General features: G+C 36.1%; 1 protein-coding gene across 1 annotated transcript in view; it reads left to right on the top strand.

Annotated features, from left to right (window-relative positions):
- TRHDE (thyrotropin releasing hormone degrading enzyme) overlaps positions 1–12,731 on the top strand; it is a 412,025-nt gene that overhangs the window by 328,655 nt on the left and 70,639 nt on the right. Inside the window, exons 11-12 of the mRNA XM_007195005.2 lie at positions 10,451–10,584; positions 10,691–10,746. Coding sequence (XP_007195067.2) covers positions 10,451–10,584; positions 10,691–10,746 — 190 coding nt within the window. The remainder of the gene's footprint in view (positions 1–10,450; positions 10,585–10,690; positions 10,747–12,731) is intronic.

Below are 12,731 nucleotides of genomic sequence, written 5' to 3'. Positions count from 1 at the left end.
TCGGGCAGGGAGCTGGGAAGGAGGAAATGTTTCCACACACTAGGAAGCCCCTTCACTGGCAGAGACCGGTGGTGGGGGGTGTAGCTTCAGAGCCACGGAGGAGAGTGCAGCAATGGAGTGTGGAGGGCAAAGTGGAGAGATTCCCACACAGAGGATCGGTGCCGACCAGCACTTAACAGCCTGAGAGGCTTGTCTGCTCACACGCCGGGGCGGGCGGGGGTTGGGAGCTGAGGCTCGGGCTTCGGAGGTCGGATCCCAGGGAGAGGACTGGGTTTGGCGGCGTGAACACAGCCTGAAGGGGGCTAGTGCGCCACAACTAGCCGGGAGGGAGTCCGGGAAAAGGTCTGGAGCTGCCTAAGAGGCAAGAGACCATTGTTTCAGGGTGCGTGAGGAGAGGGGATTCAGAGCACCGCCTAAATGAGCTCCAGAGATGGGTGTGAGCCGCGGCTATCAGCACGGACACCAGAAATAGGCATGAGACGCTAAGGCTGCTGCTGCCGCCACCAAGAAGCCTGTGTGCAAGCACAGGTCACTATCCACACCGCCCCTCCCAGTTGACTGTGCAGCCCTCCACTGCCAGGCTCCCGTGATCCAGGGACAACTTCCCCGGGAGAACACATGGCACGCCTCAGGCTGGTGCAACATCATGTCGGCCTCTGCGCCGCAGGCTCGCCCCGCATTCCGTACCCTGCCCTCTCCCCAGCCTGAGTGAGCCAGAGCCCCCTAATCAGCTGCTCCTTTAACGCTGTCCTGTCTGGGCGGGGAAAAGATGCCTTCAGGCAACCTACATGCAGAGGCGGGTCCAAATCCAAAGCTGAACCCCGGGAGCTGTACGAACAAAGAAGAGAAAGGGAAATCTCTCCCAGCAGCCTCAGGAGCAGTGGATTAAAACTCCACAATCAACTTGATGTACCCAGCATCTGTGGAATACCTGAATAGACAATGAATCATCCCAAAATTGAGGCGGTGGACTTTGGGAGCAACTGTAGACTTGAGGTTTGCTTTCTGCATCTAATTTGTTTCTGGTTTTATGTTTATCTTAGTTTAGTATTTAGAGTTTATTATCATTGGTAGACTTGTTTATTGACTGGCTTGCTCTCTTCCTTTTGCTTTTAATATATATATATATATTTTCCTTTTTCTCTTTTTGTGAGTGTGTATGTGTGTGCTTCTCTGTGTGATTTTGTCTGTATAGCTTTGCTTTTACCGTTTGTCCTAGGATTCTATCTGTCCTTCTTTTCTTTTTTTTTTTTTTAGTATAGTTCTTTGCCCTTGTTATCATTGGTGGATTTGTTTATTGGTTTTGTTGCTCTCTTCTTTCTTTTTTTCTTTTGTTTTTTATTACTTTTTATTTTTAATAATATATATATTTTTTATTTTAATAACTTCTATTTTATATATATGTATATTTTTTTCTTTCTTTCGTTTTTTTTTTCTCCCTTTTCCTCTGAGCTGTGTGGCTGACAGGGTTTTGGTGCTCCAGCCGGGTGTCAGGCCTGAGCCTCTTAGGTGGGAGAGCCGAGTTCAAGACATTGGTCCACCAGACACCTCCCAGCCCTATGTAATATCAAACGGCGAAACTTCTCCCAGAGATCTCCATCTCAATGCTAAAACCCAGCTCCACTCAACGACCAGCAAGCTACAGTGCTGGACACCCTATGCCAAACAACTAGGAAGACAGGAACACAACCCCGCTCATTAGCAGAGAGGCTGCCTAAAATCATAAGTTCACAGACACTGCAAAACATACCACAGGACACAGCACTGCCCACCAGAAAGACAAGATCCAGCCTCATCCACCAGAACACAGTCACCAGTCCCCTCCACCAGGAAGCCTACACAACCCATTGAACCAACCTTACCCACTGGGGACAGACACCTAAAACAATGGGAGGTAGAACCTGCAGCCTGTGAAAGGAGACCCCAAAAACAGTAAGTTAAACAAAATGAGAAGACAGAGAAATACACAGCAGATGAAGGAGCAAGGTAAAAACCCACCAGACCTAACAAATGAAGAGAAAATGGGCAGTCTACCTGAAAAAGAATTCAGAGTAATGATAGGAAAGATGATCCAAAATCTTGGAAATAGAATGGAGAAAATACAAGAAATATTTAACAAGGACCTAGAAGAACTAAAGAGCAAACAAACAACGATGAACAGCACAATAAATGAAATTTAAAAATCTCTAGAAGGAATCAATAGCAAAATAACAGAACGGCAGAAGAACGGATAAGTGACCTGGAGTTAAAATAGTGGAAATAACTACCACAGAGCAGAATAAAGAAAAAAGAATGAAAAGAATGGAGGACATTCTCAGAGAGATCTGGGACAACATTAAACACACCAACATTCGAATTATAGGGGTCCCAGAAGAAGAGAAAAAGAAAGGGACTGAGAAAATATTTGAAGAGATTATAGTTGAAAACTTCCCTAATATGGGAAACAAAATAGTCAGTCAAGTCCAGGAAGCGCAGAGAGTCCCAAAGAGGGTAAATCCAAGGAGAAACAAGCCAAGACACATATTAATCAAGCTACCAAAAATTAAATACAAAGAAAAAATATTAAAAGTAGCAAAGGAAAAACAACAAATAATATACAAGGGAATCCGCATAAGGTTAACAGCTGATTTCTCAGCAGAAGCTCTGCAAGCCAGAAGGGAGTGGCAGGTCATATTTAAGGTGATGAAAGGGAAAAGCCTACAACCAAGATTCCTCTACCCAGCAAGGATCTCATTCAGATTCGACAGAGAAATTAAAACCTTTACAGACAAGCAAAACCTAAGAGAATTCAGCACCACCAAACCAGTTTACAACAAATGCTAAAGGAACTTCTCTAGGCAGGAAACACAAGAGAAGGAAAAGACCTACAATAACAAACACAAAACAACTGAGAAATGGTAATAGGAACATACATATCGATAATTACCTTAAATGTAAATGGATTAAATGCTCCATCCAAAAGATGTAAACTGGTTGAATGGATACAAAAACAAGACCCGTATATATGCTGTCTACAAGAGACCCACTTCAGACCTAGGGACGCATACAGACTGACAGTGAGGGGATGGAAAAAGATATTCCATGCAAATGGAAATCAAAAGAAAGCTGTAGTAGCAATTCTCATATCAGACAAAATAGACTTTAAAGTAAAGACTATTACAAGAGACAAAGAAGAACACTACATAATGATCAAGCGATCAATCCAAGAAGCAGATATAACAATTGTAAATATTTATGCACCCAACATAGGAGCACCTCAATACATAACGCAAATGCTAACAGCCATAAAAAAGGAAATTGACAGTAACACAATAATAGTAGGGGACTTTATCACCACACTTTTACCAATGGACAGATCATCCAAAATGAAAATAAATAAGGAAACACAAGCTTTAAATGACACATTAAACAAGATGGACTTAATTGATATTTATAGGATATTCCATCCAAAAACAACAGAATACACTTTCTTCTCAAGTGCTCATAGAACATTCTGCAGGATAGATAATATCCTGGGTCACAAATCAAGCCATGGTAAATTTAAGAAAACTGAAATCGTATCAAGTATCTTTTCCGACCACAACGCTATGAGATTAGATATCAATTACAGGAAAAATCTGTAAAAAATACAAACACATGGAGGCTAAAGAATACACTACTAAATAACCAAGAGATCACTGAAGAAATAAAGAGGAAATCAAAAAATAACTAGAAAAAAATGACAATGAAAATACAGTGATCCAAAACCTGTGGGATCAGGTTTTGGATCATTGTGCCACAAAAGCAGTTCTAAGAAGGAAGTTTATAGCTATAAAATCCTACCTCAAGAAACAAGAAACATCTCAAACAAACAACGTAACCTTACACCTAAAGCAATTAGAGAAAGAAGAACAAAAAATGCCAAAGTTAGCAGAAGGAAAGAAATCATAAAATCAGAGCAGAAATAAATGAAAAAGAAATGAAGGAAACAATAGCAAAGATCAATAAAACTAAAAGCTGGTTCCTTGGGAAGTTAAACAAAATTGATAAACCATTAGCCAGAGTCATCAAGAAAAAAACGGAGAAGACACAAATCAATAAAATTGAAAATGAAAAAGGAGAAGTAACAACTGACACTGCAGAAATACAAAGTATCAAGAAGGATTACTACAGGCAACTCTATGCCAATAAAATGGACAACCTGGAAGAAATGGACAAATTCTTAGAAAAGCACAACCTTCTTAGACTGAACCAGGAAGAAATAGAAAATATAAACAGACCAATCACAAGCACTGAAATTGAGACTGTGATTAAAAATCTTCAAACAAACAAAAGCCTAGGACCAGATGGCTTCACAGGCAAATTCTATCAAACATTTAGAGAAGAGCTAACACCTATCCTTCTCAAATGCTTCCAAGGTATAGCCGAGGGAGGAACACTCCCAAACTCATTCTACGAGGCCACCATCACCCTGATATCAAAACCAGACAAACACGTCACAAAAAAAGAAGACCACAGGCCAATATCACTGATGAACATAGGTGCAAAAATCCTCAACAAAATACTAGCAACCAGAATCCAACAGCACATTAAAAGGATCATACACCATGATCAAGTGGGGTTTATCCCAGGAATGCAAGGATTCTTCAATGTATGCAATCAGCTAATGTGATACACCATAGTAACAAATTGAAGGAGAAAAACCATATGATCATCTCAGTAGATGCAGAAAAAGCTTTTGACAAAATTCAACACCCATTTATGATATAACCCTCCAGAAAGTAGGCATAGAGGGAACTTACCTCAACATAATAAAGGCTATATATGACAAACCCACAGCCAACATCGTTCTCAATGGTGAAAAACTGAAACCATTTCCACTAAGATCAGGAACAAGACAAGGTTGCCCACTCTCACCACTATTATTCAACATAGCTTTGGAAGTTTTAGCCACAGCAATCAGAAACAAAAAAGAAATAAAAAGAATCCAAATCCAAAAGAAGTAAAGCTGTCACTGTTTGCAGATGACATGATACTATACATAGAGAATCCTAAAGATGGTATCAGAAAACTACTAGAGCTAATCAATGAATTTGGTAAAGTAGCAGGATACAAAATTAATGCACAGAAATCTCTTGCAATCCTATACACTAATGATGAAAAATCTGAAAGAGAAATTAAGGAAATATCCGATCTACCCTTTCAAGAAAAAGAATAAAATACCTAGGAGTAAACCCACCCAAGGAGACAAAAGACTTGTATGCAGAAAACTATAAGACACTGATGAAAGAAATTAAAGATGATAAAAACAGATGGAGAGATATACCACATTCTTGGATTGGAAGAATCAATGTCGTGAAAATGACAATACTACCCAAAGCCATCTGCAGATTCAATGCAATCCCTATCAAACTACCAATGGCATTTTTCACAACTAGAACAAAAAATTTCACAATTTTTATGGAAACACAAAAGACCCCCAATAACCAAAGCAATCTTGAGAAAGAAAAACGGAGCTAGAGGAGCCAGGCTTCTAGACTTCAGACTACACTAAAATGCTACAGCAATCAAGACCGTATGGTACTGGCACAAAAACAGAAATATAGATCAATGGAACATGACAGAAAGCCCAGAGATAAACCCATGCACATATGGTCACTTTATCTTTGATAAAGGCGGCAAGAATATACAATGGAGAAAAGACAGCCTCTTCAATAAGTGGTGCTGGGAAAACTGGGCAGCTACACGTAAAAGAATGAAATTAGAACACTCCCTAACACCATACACAAAAATAAATTCAAAATGGATTAAAGACCTAAATGTAAGGCCAGACGCTATAAAACTCTTAGATGAAAACATAGGCAGACCACTCTATGACATAAGTCACAGCAAGACCCTTTTTGACCCACCTCCTAGAGAAATGGAAATAAAAATAAAAATAAACAAATGGGACCTAATGAAACTTGAAAGCTTTTGCACAGCAAAGGAAACCATGAACAAGATGAAAAGACAACCCTCAGAATGGGAGAAAATATTTGCAAATGAAGCAACTGACAAAGGATTAATCTCCAAAATGTACAAGCAGCTCATGCAGCTCAATATCAAAAAAACAAACAACCCAGTCCAAAAATGGGCAGAAGATCTAAATAGACATGTCTCCAAAGAAGATATACAGATTTCCAACAAACACATGAAAAGATGCCCAACATCACAAATCATTAGAGAAATGTAAATCTAAACTGCAATGAAGTATCACCTCACACCAGTCAGAATGGCCATCATCAAAAAATCTACAAAGAATAAATGCTGGAGAGGGTGTGGCGAAAAGGGAAGCCTCTTGCACTGTTGGTGGGAATGTAAATTGATACAGCCACTATGGAGAACAGTATGGAGGTTCCTTAAAAAATTAAAAATAGAAGTACCATATGACCCAGCAATCCCACTCCTGGGCATATACCCAGAGAAAACCATAATTCAAAAACAGTCATGTACCACAATGTTCACTGCAGCTGTATTTACAATAGCCTGGACATAGAAGCAACCTAAGTGTTCATTGACAGAGCAATGGATAAAGAAGATGTGGCACATATATACAATGGAATATTACTCAGCCATAAAAAGAAACGTAATTGAGTTATTTGTAGTGAAGTGGATGGACCTAGAGTCTGTCATACATAGTGATGTAAGTCAGAATGAGAAAAATAATACCGTATGCTAACACATATATATATGGAATCTAAAGAAAAAATGGTTCTGAAGAATTTAGGGGCAGGACAGGGATAAATAAGCAGATGTAGAGAATGGACTTGAGGACACGGGGAGGGGGAAGGGTAAGCTGGGACGAAGTGAGAGAGTGGCATGGACATATATACACTACCAAATGTAAAATAGATAGCTAGTGGGAAGCAGCTGCATAGCACAGGGAGATCAGCTCGGTGCTTTGTGACCACCTAGAGGGGTGGGATAGGGAGGGTGGGAGGGAGACGCCCCAGGGAGGAGATTTGGGGATATATGTATACGTATAGCTGATTTACTTTGTTATACAGCAGAAGCTAACACACCTTTGTAAAGTAAATATACTGCAATAAAGATGTTAAAAAAAATGTTAGGAAAGAAAAGACTTAAAATAAAAGGGAAATTGATGCTGCAAATTCGAAGTAAACATTAAAAACGGCATAATGGTATAACGCTTTCCTTAAATATTGGCTCATATGAAAGTTACAAGCCGTTAAAGAGAGCATTTTTTTTAGTCCCCTCTTTACAAATGAGAAAATTAAGGCTTGAGAAATAACTTGCCAGAAGTGTCTTAGGAGCTTGATTTTCTTTTCTAAGTTTATTTACAACACACACACACACACACACACACACACACACAAGATTTTAATACTTTGGTAGGTTACTTTGCAGATCTGTCAGTTTTGACACTTTGCCACTGGATACACAGGAATCGTTCTCTATAATCTCTACAGAGCATTATCTAATTTGATTCTCCCAAGAGTCCAGTGAGAAAACTAGTATGTGTTATTATACCTGAATTTGTTTCACACTGTTACCCTTGTTATCCTGGTTCACTTTTTTATTTGTTTTAAATTCTGATTGTTCTGCAACCAGCCAACATTGAGTAGAAAGATCTGATATCCTTTCTCTTTTTATTCCAAAAGGAAGGATAAAATATAAAGATATAAAATACTATAAAATGACAACTACTTTGTGCCTTAATATAATCTAAGTCTTGTGCCATTTTAGATATATTCTAAATATAAATTTTAATTGTTATTACGAACACTTGAAACATAACTTCCATACTTTTTATTATGGTACTCATCACATACTGTACCTCATTAGGCTATTGAAAAAGATCTCTTTAAAATTCATTGCTTGCCGTTAGTTAATTTGAAGAACATTTTAGAGATATAATTAAGTAGAAAGAAAAAGGTATTTAAAAATCTATTAGAAAACCTTTCAGGGAATCATTTCTCCAAAGATTTCATTTATAACAAAGGTGTAAAAATATTCATGAACAGTAATAACCTTCAGGTTTTAGTTATTAATTTAATAATAGAATACTGAAAAACAATAGATGCCTGCCTTTTTCTTCTCAGACTACACAGATGGTATAGGGATTGTTTTCCTATTTTAGTTGGTCTCTATTCTACCTATACATTGTTGAATTCAAAAGTTCAAAAAACTAGAACCAAGTGCATCACATGAAGTTAAGTTATGCCATCTATCTAAAATGTCAGGAGGAAGTAACTTTAAAAAACAGATTTAATATCATAGAAATCGATGCCCATTTCAAAATTGTAAAATGTTTAATCATGTGTTCATATATTAAACCCAATCCTTTAATATTGTAATTTCTTTAAATAATAATCACTTCTTAGATGAAAATGATTAAACTTGTTCTTAACCTATGTGAATTCAATAACAATTTAAATATGTTTTGCTATAAAAATCTTATTCCTGAAGACAGAGTTAGGGTTGCTCAAGAGAAACAATATCCTCAATATTTCAATCAATTTTTCTTCAGTGAATTCAGACATGATTAACTAAAATCTCTCTTTATGAGGAGCTGTTTTTTAAATGCCATTTTTTAGATTATTGTTTTTTATTTTTACATCTGTAAAATTGGGTGACATTCATTCTAAAGCTTCTCAGAAATTGTGTGGATAAACACATTAAATTTTTTTAAAACCTGCAGATATAAAGTATCAGAAACTTGGGAAGCTATAAATATTTTAGAGCAATATCTGACAGATTTATTTTCCTAAGTACCACAGATTAAGCTGGGTAAAATTTCAAACTAAAAAAACTATCCCTTTCTGCCATTGAATCATAGAATTAGAAGGGGCCTTAAATGCCATTACTTGGCCTTTAGGTTATAAGTTCTACTGAGGACAAAAGACGATCAGTGGCGTAAGTTCAACATTTATATATAGGAAAATTTTACAAGAAGTTTTCGTACTCCTTTTATAATTCTTGTTTCCCAAGTTATTTCCCCCTTTTTCAAATTAATATAAGAATATGAAAATGTATACAGTATCATATACAATAAAAATGTTATACCATCTTGTATCAACAGAGTATGCGTGGTAAAAAGGGCACGGAAGTCAGGATACCTGAGGTGCACCATCTCAGGCAATTCAATTAACCTGTCTGAGCCTCATTTCTTTATCTGTTCTAACACATACTGTTAATAAAGGTGTCAAGAAGTTGAAGTGCTCTTTGAAACATTAAAGATTAGATTTTTATGTTTAGTATACATTTATGTTTAAGTATTTTTTACTGTATTTCTGAAAGTTGATAATATGTAACATGCGTTGGTTACATTAGCCCACCCCATTCTAGACGTGAACAATTAATGATCTTTAACATTCATTCATTATTTTTTGTGGTATAACCTCTTCTTGTATGGTTTTTACTTAAGAGAAAGTACTCTGTAAATTCAGCGCTTAAGAAAAGTAAAAATAAAATTTGTTTTGTCGTCTGATGTGTAAAAACCTGGATAATAGAGTGAGAATTAGAGGTTGTGCCTCTTACTCAGAACTGACATGAATGGTTTCCATGATGCATTTTGTGGTTTTGAGTCACTGTGGAAATTAGATAGATGTGTGTGTGTGTATGTGTGTGTGTGTGTGTGTGTGTATAAAATATGAATTTTAAGTAAACTTCATACATTATGCAACTTCTATGAACCATGAGTCCTGAGGGCAGCAGCAACAAAATAATTAGAATTGTAAACTATGGTTCTGGGAAGTCAGTAAAGGCTGCCAGTAAAAGTGAATGAGTTCTCTATCTGTATCATATTTGAAGGGGTTAAATATGTAAGTTATAAGATTGCTTTTACTGGCTTCCTTTAATTGAATTAACCAGTGAATATAATCAAGTTACCATTTTCCAAAATGATTCCAATAAGCAGAATTTATTATCTTTGTTCTAATTATATGTAGAAATATTAGAGTCTTAAATAAATGAGGTTCCTTTTTCCAACATTATTGATGATGCTGTAAAGTCTGTTATTTATTAGCACATCCAAGAAAGCACAAGGAAAAGGGTAAGAAATAACAGTGACTTTCAAATAAATGAGCCCTATTATTTGAATCACTTTCTTGCTGAATAAAATAAGTAGAATGTGCACCTGAAGCCTTTTCCACAGATACATATACAATGTAACTGGCAGCCACATGAATACAGTAGTAGATTTCTTGGTTACATTTATCTTGAGAAAGAAAATTATATATACATAACAGGGTTTTATCAAGAGTAATAATGAGTAAGCTACTAAAGGTTTTCTAGCAAATTCTAGCTATAGTGATTAATTGACTAAAGAGTAGATTTCAATTAGGTATTTAGGATGGTGTCCTCTTTTAATTATTGGTACTGTGATATCTGGTATTAAGAAAACATAATTCATTCTATTTTAACACTTAAAATTGCAAATCTCTCTTACCCCCTAAAATGCTGTTTTCAGAACACCGCAGAATAACTTCTTTGGACAAAGGAAGCTGGTTACTGGGGAACATCAATCAAACTGGCTATTTTAGAGTCAACTATGATTTAAGGAATTGGAGATTATTAATAGATCAATTAATCAGGAACCATGAGGTAAACTGGATTTACTCATCAAAGATCTGTTTTGACATATGAACATCTGCCATTTTAATCCTAAGTGATTCCATTTTTTTTTTTTTTTTTTTGGTTGACCTCATAGGTTCTCTCTGTCAGTAACCGAGCAGGTTTGATCGACGATGCCTTCAGCCTAGCCAGGTATGTTTTCCTGTGGCTCTCCACAATAAAACTAATGCCCTTAAGACTTCCTCTATTAAGCTAAATAGTGTATATGTTTTGAATAAGAAATCTTTTAAAAATAATTTCTGTCTCACACCCTTTGTGTTTGGATATGAATTATAATCAGTGTCCCAAACTCTTGGTCAATAGTAGCCATGGGGTATTTCTGAGTCAGGAGAAGCTTGATCAATTTTCGCCACAAGTTCAATTTAACACTCAAGATTAATACTCTCTTTACAATTTCATTAATGAACTCTACAAAATGACCATTGTGCCGTATTTAATTTTTGATGTAAAGTACCTTGAAGCATCAGCATTTTTTTTCATGACATATACTAGTATATCTTTTTTTAAATATATTTTTGAATGTGATTCATTATGAAAATCTTGCGCTGCAAGACAGAAATAAATATTCTACTGGGTAAAGCTGTTCTGGACAAAATATATATCAATCTTGTAGCAGAAGTTATAGTACTAGTTATAGTAATATTTGTGTTATTTTCATAGTTAGATTTATAATGTTAAAAATCAGTTATTCTTTTGAGTAGTCATTAAATAGCTATTCCTTTAAAGTAATGTTGATCGTAAACCCAAGCTATTTTACTCAATTTTGAGGCTAAATAGTAAAATAACTCCGTCCTTTTAATATTTTGTATTGTTCACATCAAGTATAGTTTTAATTTTAATAATCTGATATTATGAGATAAAAATTTAGAAATGATAGAGGTGGAGGAAAGCCTGACAAGATAGTCATATGTGGAGATAAAGATTAAGTAAGATATGAAGACTTTGAAGAAAGCATTAGATATAACATGAAGATTATTTTGACATAGAAGTTTAGAGAGTTCAGAAAGCCAGTAAGATAGTGTACTTAACGTAACATTGCCCTGAGAGAGAAGCAAGCAAAAGAGAGCTATGTTAAGAGTTCCACAAGGAAAGCTTAGGGAACTAGAAGAGAACTAATATTACCAGTTAATTAAACACATAAATTTCCAGGCACTGTTCTGTTTTACATATAGTAATTTGTATAATTTTCACAACAACCTTATGAGATAAGCAGATCTGTATTATTACTTATTATTCCCATTATATAGATAAGGAGACTGAGGGTCAGAGAAGTCAAGTAACTTACCTAAAGTCATATAGCTAGTAATTGACAGGGCCAAGGCTTCATATATATGCAGTAATAGAAGAGCCAGGTAATATAGGAAGATTGAGGGGATTTGAAGTGGTAGTTCATGTGGATCCTTACGGGTTTGAAATGATGGTGAGAAAGCAAACAAGTAGTGATATCCTAAAGAGAGAGGGCAGTTGGAAAGATGGAAATTGAAAGGATCTTTGACTCATCTACATTAAATGATAGAAGCTATTTTTTAATGAAATATTTTAATTTTAGTAGATGATTTTTTTTTCCAAAATTAAATTCCTTGTTGTCTAAGACAGAACATTGCTTTCAATAACAATTTTGGAAGCCTTAAACATTTGAAGTAAACAGTTCCATTATCATTTATACAAATTTACCAGGGGAATGTGCAAATCTCCTTGAATATATATTGAAATTTGTTCTATTGATCATGAGATAATTTTCCTATTAGCATGGAAGTAAATAAACACAAAATTAGATTTATCCTGCATGTACTTGGAAACACCCTGCAGTCACTTGGAGTTAAGTGTTATTCACATTTCAGTGTATTCTAGTAAATGTTTCAAAGTTTTGCTACCAACCTGTATCAGTCTTCTTTCAGTTTCCTGAACACACCAAGCTCCTTTTGGCTTCTTTATAGATAACAAACAGAAGAGTAGCAAATATTTATCAATATGTATGTTCCAGGTACTGTACTGAGGCTTTTATGAATGATTTTGTTCAGTCTTCTCAGTAAACCCATGGAGTGGGTGTGGTTACTGCAGCCATGTTATAGCTGAGTCGTGGAGGTTGAGAGGGGTTAAGTCTCTTAGCTAAGGGT

This window comes from Balaenoptera acutorostrata, chromosome 11 (genome assembly GCF_949987535.1).
Source record: "Balaenoptera acutorostrata chromosome 11, mBalAcu1.1, whole genome shotgun sequence".
Lineage (NCBI taxonomy): Eukaryota > Metazoa > Chordata > Mammalia > Artiodactyla > Balaenopteridae > Balaenoptera > Balaenoptera acutorostrata.
This window is presented reverse-complemented; position numbering and strand designations above follow the sequence as displayed.